The sequence below is a fragment of the Bolinopsis microptera genome, chromosome 10 (assembly GCF_026151205.1).
Source record: "Bolinopsis microptera isolate Bmic1 chromosome 10, MBARI_Bmic_1.0, whole genome shotgun sequence".
Classification (NCBI taxonomy): domain Eukaryota; kingdom Metazoa; phylum Ctenophora; class Tentaculata; order Lobata; family Bolinopsidae; genus Bolinopsis; species Bolinopsis microptera.
The window spans coordinates 8861915-8884215 of NC_087081.1; the positions used below are offsets into that span (position 1 = coordinate 8861915).

Consider the following 22301-nt stretch of genomic DNA (forward strand, 5'->3'; position numbering starts at 1 on the left):
ATAGCGACTATTTTAACGCCGTCTTATTTCGCCTCTCTCTTCCACACTCAACCACCACTTAAGCGTTTACAGTTTATCTATGACACACCCCACAACACTTACCATCATCCTTGATTACACATCTTGATTCCACTGGCATCCTCCCACAGGACTGCCATACCCCAGAGGGGGTATAGGACGCAGCGGCGGAAGTCACTGCTGTGGTGGACGGTACAGCGGAGGACGGTACAGCGGAGGACGGTACGGCGGTACTCCGCCGCAGTGACCGGTTCCCGCAGAGGTAGGCAAAGCATCCATATGCTATCCTCTCGTGGGCCAACCAGGCCCAGCCTCTTTTTTTAATGATCCTGATTCCTGAATACCTGCTCGTGTCCAGGAGTTACCTGTAGTCAGTGTAATAAGCGCCAAGCGCGAGCACAGAACTTTTTTCTCCGATTTCGATAAATTTGGTACCAAAATTTGTCTAAAAATGTGAATAAAATAAATCCACCGTGTAGCAATTTTCGCTAAAAATGCTACACGGCGCTTGTTCGCCGCGCGTGCTTTTTTCGCGCCAATTTTTAGTTTTTGGCCTATAACTTTCATATTTTCAGTTATTATCACATAATTATTATGGCATCGTAATCAGCTCATCGAGACGAAACTTTTTGTACTAATATTTTAAGATTTAAAGGAAAACTATTTTCAAAATTTTTCAATCTGAACACAAGGGTCCCCCCTTGTGTGAAATTTTGAAAAATTTTTGAAAAATTTGGTGCTTCAAATATTATAATTTTGGTACCAAAAGTTGCGTCTGACTAAGCTCATTACGATGCTGTAATAATTATTTCAAAATATTCAATATTTTAGGAGTTATAGGCATTTTAAGTAATAAATTACCCATTTTTCGTCCTTTGTACATTCTTGTAATGCACAGGAGGCCCACATATAGCTCGACGTTATTTTGCTACACGGTGAATTTGCATTATTCACACTTAGAGGCAACTTTTGGTACCAAATTTATCAAAATCAGAGACAAAAAATTCTGTGCCAACTCATGGCGCTTATTACATAGACTACTGGGGACCCAGGCTAATTATTATTATACAACTTTATTCAAATAAATAAATAGTACAGGGTGGGCCAAAAGTCAGTACCCATACCACATACGTTGGGTCTTATACCTCCGCCGTCTTTTATATATTTGAGAGCTGTTGCTTTGCAGATGGCATACTATACTTACTGGTTCGAGGATTCCGTCGTAAAAATTGGAAAATTGGAATATTTTAGACCACGCCCATTCAATATTAAAACACTTATATTGTTCGCTGTGAACATGTTGGACGCCTAATTTTTTTCTGAGACGGTAGATTATTACATTTTGCATCTCATCTGAAAAAACGATGTGAAACAAATTAGAAATGACGAAGTTATCAAGCAATTTGTGTATCTCGTTAGCAAAATTGATTGGGTGATTATGTGACACCGTGACACGACACCTTAATTGGGCAGCCTTAACGATTCCCATAATGTTCAACGGGGTAGTTACCGGGGTCACCTTATCACGTGATTAGGTAAGCCAATCACCTGATCACACGTAATAAATAAACTCGTTATGCTTCGTATCTCAGTCATCTGAGAAGCTATAACGGTTCTTTTGCGATAGTCAAAACGCGACAACTAGCGCTGGATGGCGACAACTAGCGCTATCCAGCGCTAGTTGTCGCCATCCAGCGCTAGTTGTCGCTATCCAGCGCTGGATAACGCTGGCCAGCGCAAAATATATATGTTCGATAATTGTCGCTATCCAGCGCTAGTTGTCGCCATCCAGCGCTAGTTGTCGCTATCCAGCGCTAGTTATCGCTATCCAGCGCTAGTTGTCGCTGGATATGCGACACTGTCGCACGCGATAGTTTGCGATGGCCAGCGCAACTGGCCATCGCAGAAAACAGTTCGATAACTAGCGCTGGATAGCGACAACTAGCGCTGGATAGCGACAACTAGCGCTGGCCAGCGCTAAGCGATAGCCAGCGCTGGCCATCGATATCCAGCGCAAAATTTTTGCGCTATTACTCGTCAGCTAGCGCTGGCCAGCGCTAGCCAGCGCTAACCAGCGCTAACCAGCGCTAGCCAGCGCTAGCCAGCGTTAGCCAGCGCTAGCCAGCGCTAGCCAGCGTTAGCCAGCGTTAGCCAGCGTTAGCCAGCGCTAGCCAGCGCAATGTATCAAAATCATATACTTGCGATATCATTATTACTCGGATGATGATTAATCACTTTACACTCGACTGTCACGTGACTTTTTTAACCCATTCTCTGACTCTAGCTGGCTCTGAACGACTTTTTGAAACCCTAACCCTCTATAAATCTGATCCCAACCCTAACCCAATCCTTAACAAAAACATATGCTGAAACCCTAACCCTAACCGTAACGAGAAATTAGACTAACTTCCTTATACGGTCATATCACGTGATCGATACAGTTTTTCGCCAATATCTCGTCAGGAGAGCATTTTAACCCTTTGTCATGGAAGTTGATTCGGAATTAGCGTCCGAAAATACATTGCATCGATTGAAGTTGGTTACACCATCGAGGGCCCTTTTAGAACAATCTCGAAGATCGACTGTAGAGTGATTTAGCACGCTCGATATTAGTATTACTGGCCAGCGCAATATAGTTGCGATATTATTCGTCAGCTAGCGCTGGCCAGCGCTGGCTAGCGCTGGTTAGCGCTGGTTAGCGCTGGTTAGCGCTGGCTGGCGCTGGTTAGCGCTGGCTAGCGCTGGCCAGCGCTAGCTGACGAGTAATAGCGCAAAAATTTTGCGCTTGATATCGCTTAGCGCTGGCCAGCGCTGGCCAGCGCTAGTTGTCGCTATCCAGCGCTAGTTGTCGCTATCCAGCGCTAGTTATCGAACTGTTTTCTGCGATGGCCAGTTGCGCTGGCCATCGCAAACTATCGCGTGCGACAGTGTCGCATAGCCAGCGACAACTAGCGCTGGATGGCGACAACTAGCGCTGGATGGCGACAACTAGCGCTGGATGGCGACAACTAGCGCTGGATGGCGACAATTATCGAACATATATATTTTGCACTGGCCAGCGTTATCCAGCGCTGGATAGCGACAACTAGCGCTGGATGGCGACAACTAGCGCTGGATAGCGCTAGTTGTCGCCATCCAGCGCTAGTTGTCGCGTTTTGACTATCGCAAAAGAACCGCTATAACTCTAATCTTTTCAGGACAAACGTAATTCGAATGGCCAAACACAATTCAATAAAATTTAGCTCGATCCGACTGTCCAAATTATCAAATAAATGCGAAAATGAATTTTCATTTGAAAAAAATGAACACGAATATTTTTCGAGTTGACAAATTCCCCGAACCAGTGGTGGTACTAAGTTATACCAGAAAGAATTATTTCAATTGGGCACTCAGTGACTGAGCTATAAAGGCCAACGTATGGGTACTGACTTTTGGCCCACCCTGTATAAACAAATTAAAAATCTGATAAGTAACCTACTAAAACTAAAATAACTTTTTCCACTTAGGTCTGTCTAGTTGGGCTAAAAAAATCAAATTATAAATGTCTTCTGTATTTACAAGTTTAATGTCTATCTGATAAGTCATTTTTAAGAGTTTTTAATAAATTACATTGGTGTCTCCCGACACGACCCTTTATATCCCTCATACTCTCAACTGCAAAAAATAAAGAACATAGCGCTGGGGAGTTGCTGGCACTACGAAGTATATATGATATAACCAAACATTTTCCAACGTGAGTACGCAACTCTCTCACTGAGTGGTCTGCATGCATCTGCGGTTACATTTCTTATACAGATGACAGAGCTTCGTTTGAAATGACGGTGGATATCTAGATGTTTTTTAACTTCGAACTTTTAGATGAATTATATCTGGAAGATAAGCCAATTAAACAGTGAATAAGTAAAGGATTGTAAAATAATGCAAGACCAATCCAATCGTACATAAAATAAGTGGTCAATCTCATGGTAAAGTCCGTTACCCTAAATCAGTGGGGTAGCGTGGTGATCAATGGGACTGGTGTGTATTATAACGGCTGGCTGACTCTCTCTCTGGACGATGGACAGGTAGCTGCTATATCATGGCTACGTTCCTTCAATGCTGCCAACGAGGGCAGAATCCGTGGGAGGGGAATGTCCTAGAAAGGGACAAATTATTAGCAAATGACGGATTAATTAAAGACAATAATATACTAACTAGGATAAAATTAAACATGATAAAGTTAAATTAGAGTGAACTGTAGAATACGAAATATGTAAGAACTTATCAATATATGCTCAAATGACTTACGAGGTAATAATGTAGGTGCTGCTAAGGTTAGGACAAGCAAACAGGTAGGATAGGGTCACCACAATATTACCTAGGAAATGTATAAACCTATTAGAATTTAATTACTAACCTATCGGGAATGACTCTAGTATTACGAACAATGTGAATCAATAAATGGGAAATAACATTGCAATGAACAACATCTAATTAATGGTTTAATAATTATAAAAGCTATACCTCGAGGAACAAACTTCCTAGCCTATCAGGAATTCAACAGAAGCGACGGGAACCAATTACAATGATCTGGCATGACGTTAGGAAAATCTGGTGAAAATAACGGATAAGTATTTTACCCGCATATTATGATACTTGCACAGAACTTGAACTCACGGATTTAATCTTAACCTAATTATGCATGATATTGATACGGTCTTAGGAACAAAATACTAAGGTCAATGATTTAAAATAAAGGACTACAAACCTATTTATGAAACTAGTGACGTGGGAGAGAGCGCAGCATACTAACATCCCGGGCCGTGTAGAGAAAACCAATCATAGGAGAGGCGTTCGGGAAAAGGCTAAAGGCTAACGGCAGTGAGAATCTTGTGTGTTCATCTTTTGTAGTCTAGGTGTTCTGTGGAAGAGGAGCTCCAGTGGAAGAGGCGGTCCACGCGTTATCGAGGAGAGTTGCAAACAAACAGGTTATTGCAAACAGGTTATTGCAAACAAACAGGTTTAATAATACAAATACAGGTTTTTAAAAACTGGTTAAAATATTGTTCCACTAATAATAATTGATGAATTCGATAACTCTATTACCCCAATAATTTCTTTGTAAATAATTCTAATAACACTAAATGTCCTTCCTGACCAATGGCTGCAGTGTTCTGCAAACCTCTCGAATCAGATCTTAATCATATAAGTGATCACTTAATTCATCTTTATGAAACCTAATGCCAAGGAATTAAACTGGAATTAAACGCAGCATACTGGGGTTCAACTTAACTTCTAGTTCTGAGGTACTACACACGTCCCTAACAGGTAATAGTATGACATTTTGACGATTTGCCTCAGGTTTTTGCGATGACAAATGTCGATTTTGTCCATATAGTTTTTGGGTACAGCCCAGGAATTACAGTTGTACAACATAACAGTTGTAGGTTTACAACTTGATTCACGATGTAAATCCTTCGCAGCTCGGTGAGGCACAGTGGTGAGAAGAATTATTTGATGCGCGGCGCGACCCAGTAGTGCATCGCGCTACAAGTTTACAACCTACCAGGACGCGCGCCGAGTTGGACTCGTCGACGGTCCAATATATGGAACAGATATTTTACGAGTATCACCCGTTAACATAACAGAAACAACAAGGGACTCGTAGATTTTCAGCCGAGTACTAAACAGATTCGCTGACCTTGTTCCCATACATTCTTGTAGTTGTAGTCCTGAAAAGCAACATTTCCTAGGGTCAAATGAGTAGGTTGCACCTTTTCTGAATGTCTTCTTTGTCGCAGAGTTTGGAGCCTAGTGATAGATCGAAGATCTCCAAGGTTCTCTGTTTTTGAGGAGTTCACCTTTCTCGTCACGTTTGTTTTTACCAGCAATGTAGAATTGTGTGAACTCAGTTTTTGATTCGTTCGCTAAAAAGTTCCATTCTTGTAGAACATCCTAGCGCGGCACCCGATTACCATGAGCCTAAGGCTCATGGTAGTCGGGTGCTGCGCACGAGCGATAAAATTTATCGCTCGGTCAACCGAGGTCCGAGCGATAAGTAGCTCCTTATCGCTCGTGCACGTCGTCACTTTTAGTATGTAGTACAGTTCACAGGTCCGTATTGCCGGATTTAAGTTACAGAAAAGCCAGCGGTCAGCTATCCACTATCGGACTATTATATATAGCGGATATATATTGGAAACTAGCAGTAGCGGATGACTATAGCGGAAAATGGCGTGCGCCTAGTGGAGACGCGCTAAAATGCTGCATTTATACCTAGCGGATGGCTAGCGGAGTATAGCGGAGGACGCGCGCAAACTATGAACTAGCGGCGAATAGTGACGTGTTCGTTTTAAACAAAATGTTTACAATACTTAGAGCTAACTTGGTGGGCGTTTGTAACTGTGCTAACTAGTTCATTTCAAAGCTGAACGGAAATTCCTTAATTCATCCTCCAGCTCGGAAATCTTAGGGTCACCTGCCTCTAAACCGTTTATCTCCTCCACAGCTTGTAGCGCGATGCGTTACTGTGCCGCGCCGCGCACTCAATGAGGCTTCTCACAGCGAGATGAGCTACTGTGCCGCGCCGAGCTGAGATGAATTGACATCGTCAATTAACTCCACAGCCTTATTCATTATTTATGCTAGACTGAATCTCGCCTTTCTCACTGCTCTCACTCTTTTCTGCTCCTCTCTCGATAACGTTTCTCCCGGCCCTGCCGACATTTAATTCCGTCTGGTTTCTCAGTTCTTAAACTCTCTTCGACTCTCCTGCTTCTCTCTCGATATCTTCTTTCTCCTACTTGCTAATAATTTCTGGTTCTTCCTTACCTGAGGACCCCAGGCTATTATGTTCATTAACATATAATAAAGATTTGGCGGAATGACAGGCTGAGCGCGGCCCAGTAACGACCACTTCAACATCAGGTCGCTCAAGGTTCGCACTGTACGCCTTGAAACGGTCCGATGACCGACAACTAAGAACCTCTCATTCCGGGCGGGGCATACCATGCAATGCTGTTAAATACGTAGCGTTTCAAGCAAACGTATTTGTCGCCGAAAATTCGCGTATTTCGATTTCCACTGTGGAGTAAAAACGATTTTAACGCTCAGAAAATTCAACGAATTCAAAATGCGCGGCGTTAATTTGATCTGCGCGCGTATTTCGGACAAATTTTAGACGTTTTCCGAACAAAATTTAACAGGGTCTAAATTCAATTTTTTTGGGCTTATTGATCGGAAACTTTACGTATTTTAACGTATTTCTGTAGAACATTGAGTGACCCACACCCCCCTAATGACGTCAGCATCCGCTAGACCCCCTTGCCTTCTTAACTCCTTTACTTAATTGTTAATACTAGGCGGTGCACGATAAAAATAAACTTGCTCGGATTTTAAAAATTTTTGTACCATCGTTTATTCTAGAGACTGTGAGAATTTTTTAACCATTAACGGGTGATACTCGTAAAATATCTGTTCCATATATTGGACCGTCGACGAGTCCAACTCGGCGCGCGTCCTGGTAGTAGGTAGTGCGCCATCGACAGTGAGCCGCGCGTGCCGACTGTAGGATGGTTTTTTAGCGCTAATTTCGGCCAGCACAATTTTCTTCAAACAAATAGATATTGAGTATCCTTCCCGACCTCAAATTGCAACAAAAATTGGTAAGCTTACTTATAGACTTACAAGGAAAGTGTCCGAAAAATTTAAAGCATATCCAACCATCAAACATTATGTTACAGCTAAAAGCAGCGTATTTTGCCCCATTTTGATCACTATATCAACTCCGATATCCACCAAATTTTTCGGACAGTTGTGAAAGCCCTATTAGTAGAGGCTCTTACGGGCAAAAAGGCGTGTTTTCTGCTACGAGTTTAGAGACCTAACCGCTAATTGGACACAATAGTATGATGTCTAAGGATCGATAATATGTTAAGAAGTATAGATTTGGCCTTATTAGTCACGTGCTATACCAATGCGCGTTTTAAACTTTGACAGTCTATTACTCTAAGGCAAATAGAGTAATTATATTCATATTTTGTCAGCAATAAGATCCCATCATTTTCTATTTGGTGTGAAAATATGAGATAGAACGGACATAATCTCGCTGAGTTATAGCTGTTTGAAATTTATGATGAACGCGTGGGTGCCAATTGATAACAACTAAATGCTTTTGCGCGTAGTGCGCGTCGAAAATTTGGCAAAAACGCTTGCGGAGTGACAATATTCAAACTTCGATAAAGTATATGAAGTGGGTACTTCTCAGAAAGGAAAAATTTAGGCAAACACGATGTGACTATTTTTGAGTTGATTTAATACAACTGCAAAAAATTATTCAAACTTCAAGCAAAAAAGTCAAAATTTTTACCACTTTTTTGGATTTTTACCCCAGAACAAATAGAGGGATTTGTTTTAATTTTATACCATCTTGTGCGGCTGTCTTTTAGCTATCTCCATGCAAGTTTTGATGACATGCCAACAAAATTAACTTGCTCAAAATATCAAAAAACATGGTTTTTTGGCCTATTTTTGGCCCAAAAATCGGTTTTTTGCGATTTTAACCGAGAAAAATCAGTCCAATCATCTTGAAACTACTTTTAATCGATTCTACGGTCAAAAATACGTCTAGTAAGGTGTATCTGGGGTCCCTAGCGTATCGAGCAGACAATGCCCGTAAGAGCCTCTACTATATTGGAAGGTCGTCGCCAATTTCCAGAATGATCTCATTTAAGGAACTGAAGATATATCCGAATAACACGACAAAATTGTCAAATTTGGACGAATTTGGTCAAATTACGCGACTTTTACAGCTACTTTTGCTCCAAAAACCGCGCAGCATCAAATATGGCACCTAGCCGAAACTCACTGATCTTTCCAAAAAAGTATGACAAATTTGGTATTGTGAAAATTCTCACAGTCTCTAGAAAACAGTGGTACAAAATTTTTAAAATCCGAGCAAGTTTATTTTTATCGTGCACCCCCTACTGGTAGGTTGTAAACCTACAAAGAATTTTCACAGTACCAAATTTATTATACCTTTTTGGAATGATCAGTGAGTTTCTCCTAAGTGCCATATTTGATGGTGCGCGGCTTTTGGAGCAAAATTAGGTGTAAAAGTCGCGTAATTTGACGAAATTCGTTGATTTTTGTCGTATTATTCTGTCATATCTTCGGTTCCTAAACATGAATCATGCTAAAAATTTGTCAAAACCTTCCAATCATACTTAACTACCGAACCTAATTTAGTTGGGAGAGATTGGCCTTGAATAAGAGGTCTAAAAATGACAAAATAAGTATAAATTCGTTGATAACTCAAATTCTGACCATCGAAATTGCTCAAACTAAATTAGGTTCAGTAAAACATAAGTGTTTACGTAAGCTGAATAAATTTCAGTACAATTGTTAAATGGGAAGTATTATAACTTTTCGATTGTTTCCAAAATAATGTGCTGGCCGAAATAAGAGCTAAAAAACCATTCAATGGTCAGCGCGCGCGTCTTATTGTCTATGGCGCACTGCCTATTAATACCTGTACCTACCCCTCCCGTCAGCCAGCGAGGGGGTATAAAAATGCTAACGGTGCGGCGCGGGTGTAGGCAGAGAAAATTAGTATGCAACTGATTTGATTGACACGACGGTGTCAACCCCAATCTCGTCTTCCCAGGAAAAGTTACCAGCTGGTGGTGGTACAAGAGTTGGTTTAATTTAAACAGACGGCTCGACCTCGCGCGCGACAACAAGCATGATTTGCACGCGTGGCGCATTCCAATGTTCAAGCAGCTACCACGTGACACAATTCAGCCAACCAGATCAGAGTACAGGAATCCGCAAAGTTAAAGTTGCAAACTTTTGATCGGCCCGAAATGGGACTTTTCTGGAGATTTTGAGATAACTCAACAATTACGTTGTCTTGAATTTTCCTCAATCCTGGGGAGGTAACGTTACTTTTAAAAGAGGAACATGTTACAAAAAACCGAAAGTCTCCAACTCTTTTACTTTCAAAGTTAAGCCCCATCCGGTCAGGGTTTCTGGGTGCAGCTGACTGACGCCGAGTAGGGTGTTTTGGCCGTTCTAACTTAAGACTTTTAAGAATTAAAGCAGCCGTATTGATCTTACAAACCTACAACTTTCAAGGGCTAGTATTAGCTGTTTTTTGGACACTTTTCTTGTAAGTCTATGAGTAAGCTAACAAATTTTTTTAAATTGAATCGAGGGAAGGTTACTCAATACGCATTTGTTTCAAGAATTTGGTGCTGGCCGAAATAAGCGCTAAAAAACCATCCTACAGTCTGCAGTCGGCACGCGCGGCTCACTGTAATGTCGATGGCGCACTACCTAATAGTAATATATACTGTGACTAGGCCTAGGTGGTATTAGGACATGATGCGATGAGGGAACGTATCGACTGACCCCGAAAAACAAAGACGTAAAAGTTATTAAAAGTTTATGGGTACAAAACCAACATGAATAAAACTTTGAAGGAGAGCCAAGTTTAAGCTACAATATTTAACTTGATACATGTTTCGTATCCCAATACGGCGCGAAAAGTGGCATGACGTATGTCAATATTTAACAATTGCACTGCCACAATTGAAATTTGTATCTGATGAGGGCGGTAGTAAACTGACTACTGTGTACTGCAGCTATGCTTAATAAACCATATCATTCATAATTTAGTACTAAACTTTGAACTCATTTTCGATTTTTCACGTTTTGAGTACGCCTTGAGTTGATCAGTGCGTTTAGAAAGTTTTTCGTATAAAAATGCTGACGGGTGTACTGTAGGCAGGAAAAATTAGTATGCGACTGATTTAAACAGTTGGTCAACAGATTTCAGTTCACCGAGGTACTAATATTAAGGAAAGTAGCAAAGTTTTATTGTTAATATTAATAAAATTGATTGGAAACAAAAATGTTTGCCAAAATTCACGTTACATTTCTGCTTTTACTAATTCGCTCGCCCAAAAATTTCACGTGACTTTGGTTTTTATGGTTTTGCAGCCGTATAAAACGGTTTTACATAAACCCTAATCCCAACTCTAACCCTAACCATAACTTCAAAGCTATCCATAACCCTTATCACAACCCTAACCCTAACCTGAGTCTTAAACAATCGGATTCGTGTTTTACTAGCCTGTCGCGTGTTTGCCCATAACTCTTCAAGTTCAGGGAAGCATTTTTACCCTACATCATGGCCCATGGGGGTGATTCGGAATCAGCGTTCAAAAATACACCGGTTTAGATCAATTTAATACCCAAACGGGCCTTTTCACAAGAATTTTCTTAAAATTTGGGCGAGCGATTTAGTAGGAGCGCATTTCTAGCTGCTGACGTCAGCAAGGCTCAGACCCCCCGCTCCCCTCCCGTCAGCAACCGTAAGCATTTCCAAACCCCCTACCCCCTCGGCTGCTGACGTCATATGTGAACGCTCCCATATTCATGTATTCTTTGGAAGAATTTCAGAAAGTTTGCTTTCAGGATAGAAATATAAACATTCGTATATAACAGACAGCAATAACGATAAATTCACTATTACTATTCACTTTCTCCAATACGACAGGATGATTTTTGCTCTGACAACTCTACTATCAGTGGTGGGACTGGTCACCAGTAACGGAGAAACCCACAACAAGATCCTCAACTTCCCCACAGCCAGCACAGCAAACTACATCAGCTTCAACCCTGACCTTCCTGAGCTGACTGGACTGACCGTATGCGCTTGGAAGAAGAACAGCTTCCTGGAAAGGAAAACAGGTAGATACTGGTTCAGCTACGCAGTATCAGAATCCGACAATGAGATCATCGTGGGCGACTCCGCGTTCTACGTGAAGTCAGCTTACGTTTACAGTCAGGTGCCACTAACTGACCAGTGGGTCCACAACTGTGCAACCTGGGATTCAGAGTGTGGAGTAGCTGTCATCAGTATCGACGGAGAAGCAGCAGCGACTCAAGAGAACCTTAAGAAGGGTGAAAGTTTGAGGGCAGGAGGTAACCTGGTTATCGGACAGGAGCAGGACAGTGTTGGAGGAGGGTTCGACGCAGACCAAGCCTACGTTGGTGAGCTCTACAACATAAACGTGTGGGACTATGCCCTTGACTCTACAGACGTGGCTTCTCTCTACCAGGCGGGTCTTTGTGGATACGGCTCTACTGAGGAGGACCCCGTCATCTCTTACGCTGATATTCTGGCCCAGGAACTGGTAGGGGATGTAACCGTCGTTGATGGGGCCTGCGCTGACATTGAAGTTCCATGTCAGGAGTACAAAGAAGAATGCTGGGAGACAGAAGAGAAGATCAAGTACACAGACGGAGGAAAGTTGGGCTATATTGTGGGAACCGTGGACCAAGCCAAGGCAGCGTGTAATGCTCACGGTGAGTGTAAGACTTTGACTTGTCTCGAGAAAAAAGGTAAGATGAGATGCGAGTTGAGGTCTTCGTTTGAGAAAGCAAAGAAGGACAAGAAGAAGACATCGTATACTTACAGATGCTAAACCATTGCAGTATAGCTGGGGATGTAGTTTATGTTTTATTTTAAGTCGAGATTTTCCAAATTGGTTTGTTGAATTAAATGATTAAATTCATTTTCTTTACTTCTTTTCAATAATATGCGTACTTTTTCTTCTCTTACCCATGTTCCATTCGAAATAAATATTCCATATCTAGCATGGTCCATCGGCCCTACCATTCTTATAATGCGTCCGTTGAGAATCACTAACGTTTTAAAACTTATATTGTACCATAGCCGTTACAGGGGCATAATAAAGAATTCTGGTTTTCCAATGTTTCCGGAGCTGAATTTTCGTTTAGTTTTAGTTTAAGAAGATAACATAATTTGGGTGAAGCTATTTCAAATAAAAGTAAAACAAATTAATTTGACTACAACCAGAAATTAAAAATAAAATGTTTCACAGAAGAAACAAATTCGATAAGTGGTCACGTTTTGGCAATTATTGTGAGCGTGAATAAACGAAAAGGCAAAATAAGGTTCAACTAATGGTCTTGACAGCTCTAATTATTTACACAGAATTACCTCAGTTTAAGTTCAAAGTATCTTTTAAAAAGTGTGTAATGTAACACAAAGGGAAAGTTGAGCAAATAAAGTTCTACATAGAGTTCGAAAATGTTCCATTCTTCAGAAATGATAAACTTCATATTTTTACTTCAAAACCAAAAACTTTTAAGAAGGTTGTTTATAGCGGTCAGCTAATAGTAATATAAAAACTGTTTTCATAACTAGACTCTTTTGTAACGTCTCTTACACTTGAGGGGCCGACTTGATGGACTCTATGGTCTTTTTCAAATCCTCCAATATTTCTTTCTGAAAGACAAATATCTCATTCAAGATGCATATAATTATAGGTTATCCCACAAAACAAAATGGAAGTGGTTTAAGAATTTTCGTTTTGCGACGGAAAAATTATTCAATTTACCAATTCCTTGAGATCTTCGTTCTTAAGCTTGTCTAGCTTCTCCTCGACCTCTTCTCTTTCATCCTTACTCCCAGACGATGAACTGGAACCCCCACCAAACCCTAACTTGGGGCTGCAACAACAACAACAGGAACATGTCTTTATCTTGATGTACCATCTCTGCCAGGGAAAACAGAAGTGAAGCGTTTGATATGTTTGATAAAAAACACAAGGAAATACTTTCAAATTATTGAATTTCAACTCTTGTAATCATGTTCCCGAAGGTTACTTACCATGTACCAAGGCATGGGAATTACGTCAGCTGCGACGCTTGCGAGCATATCCATATTTAAAGCTTATTCTTTGGGCCTGAAAATAATTCATGTTATTATTGCATTTTTAATAAAGAATAATTGAAATCTGGAAGAGGGAGTGACGAATATTTCTGTATAAAAAATCTAGTTCCGCAACAGTCGTTTTTTACCAAAAATAATAACAGCTAATAAATTAGGGCTAAATTTCTCAAACCAGTCTGCCATACCAGCGAGATTTTGTTTAGATGTTGAGAAATTGTTGCTGTTCATTATTATAGTCCGAAATTTAACTTTGGAAGTTTTAAAAAGATCCCACAAAGTCTGGTTTAAAATTGTTTTCAATTTCTTGCAGTTAGGGTGGTAATTAAATGGTGACATTTATTTACCTAAAGATAAAACCGTTATTTCCATATGAATTGAAAAATTGATTTGAATTGAAATTCATGACTTATAAAGTAACATATGCCCTTTAATTCTTATTTGAAGATTATTTAGTTTCCCAGCCAAAATTCGCATCACCTCCAGAAGTTTATGATTTGTATTAAACTTAAAGACGATATGATATGAAGAAGAAAGTCATAATGTTTAACTAAAGAATACTAAATGAAACTTGCCTCTGATAAAATACGATCTAAGCTGAAACACCAAAGTAAGGAAAGAACTGGAACTAGACGACTAACACTAACATAGCAAACACCTCAAGTTTACTCAACACTCACAACATGTCCTCAATAGTGGTTCACATCCACATTGCAACGTGTAGACTGTAGATGTGTTAGATCAATAGTGAGGTTTGAAGTTTTACTCACTATAGCTCCAATTAAACTACTGACTTAAACAATAAAATTAATATTTTTAGTGTTCCACTTGGGTCACCAGGGTCACCAGGTTCACCAGGTTCACCAGGGTCACCAGGTTCACCAGGTTCACCAGGGTCACCAGGTTCACCAGGTTCACCAGGTTCACCAGGTTCACCAGGTTCACTAACTTCTACAAGACATAAGCCTAAATTGCCTCAGTACAGTGCCATCTATTGGATCACCTTACATTTTCTACGAGATTTTAATTGGAGTTAATTCCCGGATATCAAAATTTTAAAATCAAATCATGGATGATTTATTCTAATAAACAAATTTGTTGTACTTGTAGCACTGTAAATCGACAGTACGGGGTTGCCACATTGCAAATCACACATTAGATAATGCGCCAAGAGTGGGCGGTAAACAGATCGTCTCAGCAAAGCTCGCCTTGTGACGTCACCAGCCTTGTGACGTCACCAGCTCGCCTTGTGACGTCACCAGCTGATTAACCGACGTTGGATTTTCAACCGTCAACATAAAAAGAAACAGTATATAACTATATGAATAAATGTTGTCTTAGGCGAGGAAATCCTCCAATTTGCATTTCCTAAACGTGTAAAACCTCTACCACGTTCAAAGGTCAAGTTCTAAAAGCGACAAATCATTTCCCTGGGATTGCGGCAGTCTCGAGACAAGCTAAATTTAACACCCACGCGCTATTTATACGAGGAGAGGCAGAGGTCAAATCCATGAAAAACTGGTTGTGAAATGATTGCTGTGACGCACATTGCACTCTTTATCATAGCATCAGCTATATAGGCATGCTTAAGTCTTTTAATGTCGTATATGTTTCCTTGGACTGTTCCATTTCGTGACCTTTTTTAGTAATAATGTGTGCTTATTTGAATCTCTTGTAGACGTATTATTTATAGATAAATGTGGCAAATTTGTGTTAGAAAAATGGCATGGGCACGTTTAGTTTTACCAGAAACGAAGAAGAATTTTTCGCATTTATCAATTTACCGTTAAGGTTTTTTGCGATGACTGAGATCAAAAATTAACCGAATTAAAGTGAATAAAACAAAGCGAGGAATTTTTCATAAAAATAGTTTATTAGTAAAACTTAACGGTTTCATATTGTATTCATGTCAATCGTTATCAATATAGTGGAGATCGTCAGACGTCATAATATGTATCCTAGTCCTTTGGTTAGCATTTTATGTAAATGCGGGCCTACTAATTATCACGGAAGAGAATACACTGACGTCATAACACGTGGTGTGACGTCATAACACGTGGTGTGACGTCATAACAGTAACATGTGGTGTCACGGAAGATAACCAATCAACCATGCTCATAGTTTGATGTTGATGCATTGTAGATTTAATGAACCTCCCAATCCATCTTGTATAACACAGAAAACAACTCTTAGACACTTTACGTGAGAAAAGGTCCAGCATTTGAAAGTTAGGTGATTTGGTCCACAATGAGAAGAAGGAATCTTGGAAGAGCTCAGTTGCAGTACCTACACCCCAGCAACTTTATAATAGCCAATCAATTAAGTCTTCATGAATTATGTCATATTGACTGCTTGGCTCCATACTAGTTCCACGCTTATCAGCTGTAGCTAATTCCATAGTTCACCCCTTATTATCCCTTTTTACTGATCCAAGTTCCAACAACACACTGCCACCTTCATCTGTAACCATGATAGTAGATATAATATAGTAACACTACTCGTCACTTAATTGAATCAGTAACGGTCCCCGTTGTGCAGGTGCTGTGGGTACATTGAGTACGGTCAGTGCTAAATTTTGTACAGAACCCCAGGTTTATTGGGTAAATTGAGTACGTTCAGTTTTAAATTTTGTAGAGTTCCATAGGTTTATGATATAAAGAACAATTTATTTGGGTTTTAAGAATTGTGCAGAGCATGATATGTGTGTTATAACACAAATTCTAGAATCAACCGGTATCTTTTGTGCAAATAATACAAAATTTTTTCCACATGTCAACTGTGAGCTATATTCGTTATTTCATCATCCGTTCTGAAGTGCTCATAACTAAATTACAACTCCTACAGATCTGTCATCAGGAATTTGATGTGATATAAGATCATCGATGTTCTATGAGAAAAATTTGTGCTCTATTTCATTAACTGTTCCTACTGAACATATAACCAAATTACAGTCTCATCAGGTATTGTCCAAGAACATAGAGCAGTATGAGATCATAGATCTACCCCAACCAGTGCATACTATTGTAATTACGTGAACCAACGCCCGGAACATTTTAGCTATGATTACAATGTCATAGTTGAAAGTCAATTATCTTATAACGATCTGTAAACTGTGTAAAAGCTACAAAAGAATTTTATCACATACTCACATATGTCTACAGTAAGGTGAGCTAGTGCCGGTGCACTAATCAGCATGCTATCAGTTAGACTTTTCATTCCACATGTTCCGCCGAAGGAGTGTTGACTTGTTGAGCAGCCAGGTGTGTTCCGCAGAAGCAATATTAAGAGGTAAGGATCTGTCCTTCATTTCATTAACTGTTCTGAAGTGAACGTATAACCAAATTACCATCCCCCCAGTTATTGTTAAAGAATTTAAGGCGATATGAGATCATAAAGCGTGCAGAATCACTGCTGGGCTTTTAACATGTTTCCTATGATAATAACGTCACAGTTAAAAGTCAATTATCCTATAACGAGTTTATAGTGAGGTACACTAGAATCTAGTATAAATATGAGCCTTCTCCTCCAAGTAAAATCATTCTCAATGGGGGCTTAACAGCTCCGGATCTCAATGATAGCTCTTCATTCTATGATGAACTGTTGTCTTAGAGATCCACTCACCCCATTCCTCCCTCCCTCCCTCCCTCATCATAGCTTGCGTTTACAAAACTCAAAAATATTTCAAAATTGCTGTGGTATAGTTGATAGTAAGAGTTCATTTAGCGAGATCTGAGCCTATCTCCAGTGCCATGAGTCAGCTATATCACAGATTGGGGTTGGCTCTCAAGAAAAGACGGAATCAGGAGAGTATTCTCTCCACACTTGTCAAATGTATGTGGGGACTCCCACTAAAATGAGTTATGTAACGCACAGTTATGATAATGGAGAGCTTTTCTATGTCCATCTGTAATTATACGCTATGTGCTAGCTTCACTCACTATCAGAGTAAAAGTCTATAAGGATAAAACTCTGATAATTATAGTTCACTGTAGAGTTAGGCTTCCTGATGAATATCGAGGTATACTAAGTTGAGAAAAAAACAAGTGATACACAGTGTTTGATAATGAAGCTAAAAAGTATTTTATCAAGTCTACATCACAAAATAAACTGTAATATCTCGCATGCGTTAGGTTAAAAGAAAAAATGAGCGCTTAATTCATAATTTATATCCTTCAAGTCTTTGAGCCAAATATCTAGCTTTTGCAAGTGAACAATATCTGTAACGGTGTAATTTAAAACAACCCGGATTATCGAGCTGTGCTGGGTACTTGAAGTCAAACAGAGAATAAACATCAATAACTTCAGTATCTGGTAGGTTTCTAGCTAAGAAACAACGTTCAATTTCTCCTGCACAGTATATTCTACAATGCTGTATCTCCTCAAATATTTTAGGATATACCGCCGTAGGGAGGCAACAACTTTCGTTATCGGTTGGTGAAAAGCCATTCAAATTCCGCTGAGAAAACTTTGCCATGTTCATCTCATCTGGATTCAGGTACATGGTATCTGGATTCTTGAATTGAAAATGCTGCTCCTGCTCATTTGGAAATATGAGAGTGAGTTCTCTGAGTATAAATCCTCCATTCTGAGTACTGAAACCCTCGGTAGCTGTGATAACGAATTCAAAGTTCATCTTTCAGAAATGATGAGATCTTTTCAGGACAGAGTCTTTATTGAAAATGACATGTGATTATCATGTGACGGGGAACTCATTACTAGGATTAACATGTCTTGAGCGACTGGGGAAGTATCGGCGCAAATTCATGAAGCGATATCCAATGTTCCGTTCAGATTCTTGCAGCCCCATCTTTTTTCACTTTCTTAAAAGCTCTGTCTATGAAAGAATGGTTGAATTCGTTAATGTAACGTCCGTAGAATACTATTTCTGCTGAGCACATTTGCAACCACAGACGGCCAGCATTGACATAATTATTTTTGTCTTTCAAAGGGTTATCACTGTGGGGTAAAAGCTCTTGCACTTGATCGTAATAAACTTCTATATCCGTTAACATGGGTCCTCTTACGTGCTCAAAGTGAATTTGCAGCTTCTCTAAAAGTCCACGTTGATGACAAATGTGTAATAGAGGGCTCTTTATTTTTGATTCACACGCTGAGCACTTGAGAGCAGACATTTGTTCACATTGTCGAGCAATCTGCTCAGCAAGAAATCCCAAGTATACATCATGAAAATAGTTCATAGCTGCAGATTCTAAAGTGCTAATCAAGAAGTGAGCAGTATAAACAGATTCAGCTGTTTTTAAAACTCATAGTCACAAATGTAATAGACTAAATTTTGATATAAAATTGAGTCTATGTTGCTACAGTCTGCAAAGAGTTGTTCTTGAACAATAGTTGACTTGCAGTTTTGATACAGATCCAAGTAACAAAATGGCTGAGTGTTCAAGAAAACACGCTTGATAAAGGATTCCATTATAAATTCATAAACGTATTTTCCAGGGCAAACATGTCTTTTGCTGATTTTTTGCAAACAATATCGGCAAAGCTTGTTCTTTTTGGTGTTGGCATTGTGATCCTGTATGTAACTTTTTATGGTCATGACTTTGATTTTTGTACTTCGAGCATCTGCTTCCATTTTTTGAGTAGAGTCCATACATTGACAGCACAAACAGAGGAGCAACAAAGTCCATTATGAATTTTGAGAAATGAACCTGTTTCCCACTTATCCTGCTTATATATTCGATATTTGATGTGAATCTCTGGAACAATTAAAACACAACTCTACTGAATAGATTTGTAAAATGCATGCACAATCTTATCATTTTTTTCAAAATCTTTGGTATATTCATTTAAAAAATCCTCATACTCTAAACCCATAGATTTGACATAAAGAAAATGAATACAGAAAAAGCCACATGCAACGCTATCCCATCCTTGTACTCTAGTTGTGCTATAAGTTATTTGTTCAAATGATTCAACAATGTCTCTATAATGTTTTGGTAGGGTAGCATCCTCCCAATCGCGTCCAAAGCTGTCAAAGAATGAGATCTTTTCTCCTTCAACAAACCATGCATTCCAGTGCTGTCCCGTTTTATCGTGTTCATCGGTATTTGTAATAAAAGCGTATGTTTTCTTTTTGGTTCTTGGAGCAATACATGAGGGGTAGGTTCCGATATAATATTTTTTAGTCACACCGTTTTCTTCAAGGATTCTGTTTATTTGCAGTGTTGATAGAGGCTTCATATCACAAGTAGAAACAACACTGACAAGTATATGCTAGAAATGATAGACTGTTGAATCTCTAGCTGCTTTTATTACTCGATTATTCTGACCATACGATCGGCATCAATTTGAAGTTGACGGTCAAAGACTGCATATACTATGAGAATTAGATCCTCCGGTATATCCTCAATTCCCAGATCAATTTCAAGGTAGGTCGATGCTTTCTCTTGGAGATTTAAATGTCTCTCTGTCAAGCTGCTTCTGTCAGCACCAAAACTCATTCCAACCATAAAGTTCAGATGAAAGTTTGTGCTATCAATCAGACAATTTCCCTTAGAATCCTTTCCAATGGTACGATAAAGCTGTCTAAAATATTCTCCACAGTCCTTATAGACGTAGTTGTGATCCCCAAGCTTATCGATAGTACCAACCTCCAGTGGATCATTAAAGTATGGCACACCATTGCGGTAAAATTGGAATTTCTTGAATCCATGGAATATAAATGGATTTGTGTTTGACCGTCCATCGAAATCTCTGCTCCGTTGTAGTGCAAAAAATGCATATGGAGGAAGAGTGTCAGAGAAAACATCAGACATTCTGATAATTTTACTGCTCTGTGCTACAGGTCTGATTATTATTTCAGGCCTTGAAATGAAATATGGGATAGGCTCTTTCTGAAGTCTCTCTTCAATGAGACTGTGTATTTCATCTCGTACTCTGTAGTATGTTGCAAGTATGTAGCAATCTTCAAGCACAATACTATAGCCATGAACATCATCACCACAAAGAAGCAAAAACTCATCTTTGTTTTTTGTTAAACTTAACCGTAACTTCATATTGGTCGGAAGACACTTCAGAGTATTAAGCAGGGGGCATTGGAATTTAGAATTCAGAGTAAGACTCTGTCCTCGATTGACCAGAGCACTACGTTTGCTTGCAGCAGGGTTCACTTCAGTTGGAATCCAATTATTTACTGTGCTGGATATATAATTTTCCAAAGCCACCTCCAATTCATCGCCAGACAATCCCGAGGTAGCTAACACACTTCTTTGCGCTTCTATTAACAAAGCTTTTGGAAGGGATGAAGCATTCCAAAAGGCTTCTTTCTTCTTCTCGATTACATCCTCTCCGTTCTCCTCCATATCTTCAATTACCATGTCATCAAATGCGCTCTTATGACTTTCATCCCACTTCCAAAACAATCGTAAGTCTTCTTCAGACTTTTTAGACACTCCCTCATCCATTAGAAACGCTTCATTATAGAAAAGAAAATCTTCCCGATTTTTTTCCGAATTTAGAGCAGTGTTGAAAAATGTTTGATAGGCATAGGCGTTCTTCATACTCTGACATAGCTCCGTACGATCAGAAACGATTACAGAGACTTCACCCCAGAGACTGTTTGCAAGATTATTTATTATGGAAACATTCTTATTCGGTTTTGGAAAGTCCTCACCATCTTTATGTAGTTTTAACTTGGTAACGATATGCAAATCTGTGAGGAGACCCTTTGGTTGAGGAGGGAGGGTAAAATTAATGGGTCCATCATTGAATAAATTAGTAACCGGCCATACTTTCAAATCATAGGTTTCTTCAATAGAAACCTGTGTAGGACGATCGTTCCATAGTAGCAAGGAAGATGAAACAGATTCAGAACTATTTACAAACTTTGCCATTTCTTTGATTTTCTTCTCTTTTTATGGGGTCTGTGAACAACAGTGTTTTTAATTTCCGTTGGATTGATACGATTGGAAAGTTCAGTAAGCTCTTTTGCTCCACGTTTTGCTCCAGCAGTGATTAACTCTTTTCCAGCAGCTATAGCGATTGGTTTTGTAGCCTTGGCTATTCCTTTTATACCACTGCTTATCAAGGGTAATGCTTGTTTCATAAGGGCGCCGAACCAATTTCCCAATCCCTCACCTTGCATTCCGTAAATGTAGCGATCCATTTCAACAGCACCACCCTTTTGCACGAATACAGAGCGATATGCTCCACTTTTTAGAGTTTCTGGTTTGAAAATTTCCATGGTTGCAACTTGTGTAGAAGTACCAAGCTCTGATTTATCACCTTTTTATAGGTCGGATGCTAAGCGAAATGACAGTCTTGAAATTTGGGTTGAACTTGATGAACTGTCCTTTTATATCTCGAAGCTCAATCAAAATTGTCGAAAATTGCTTTATGTTGATTGGCACAAAGTTTGGGTGTGTTGGTTCATAGAGTGACCACTGAGGTGCAGTTTTAATCGGTACCATGCCCAGGTTTCGGGACAATTTACCATTAATGTAAGAATTCTCAATAATGTTTGCATAAACAAATCCAGGAAAATCGCTACAGTGAAAGTCGCTATCATTTATCGTAAATCTCT

General features: G+C 39.6%; 1 protein-coding gene and 1 long non-coding RNA gene across 2 annotated transcripts; one reads left to right on the top strand and one right to left on the bottom strand.

Moving 5' to 3' along the window:
- Positions 1-4055: 4055 nt before the first annotated feature.
- LOC134822357 (uncharacterized) lies at positions 4056-4974 on the bottom strand. Its single transcript, XR_010161173.1, has 4 exons — positions 4766-4974; positions 4522-4608; positions 4306-4375; positions 4056-4153 (listed from the first exon to the last, which is right to left on the bottom strand). It is a non-coding gene; the product is annotated as an uncharacterized LOC134822357 (long non-coding RNA).
- Positions 4975-11558: 6584 nt separating this feature from the next.
- LOC134822295 (C-reactive protein-like) lies at positions 11559-12526 on the top strand. The gene has a single exon (XM_063833212.1). The coding sequence runs from the start codon at positions 11559-11561 to the stop codon at positions 12486-12488; it is 930 nt and encodes a 309-aa protein (XP_063689282.1). The 3' UTR covers positions 12489-12526.
- Positions 12527-22301: the final 9775 nt, after the last annotated feature.

What these genes read in the sequence shown, in the direction of transcription:
- LOC134822295 (XM_063833212.1), top strand. Translation starts at nt 11,559, where the DNA reads ATGATTTTTGCTCTGACAACTCTACTATCAGTGGTGGGACTGGTCACC.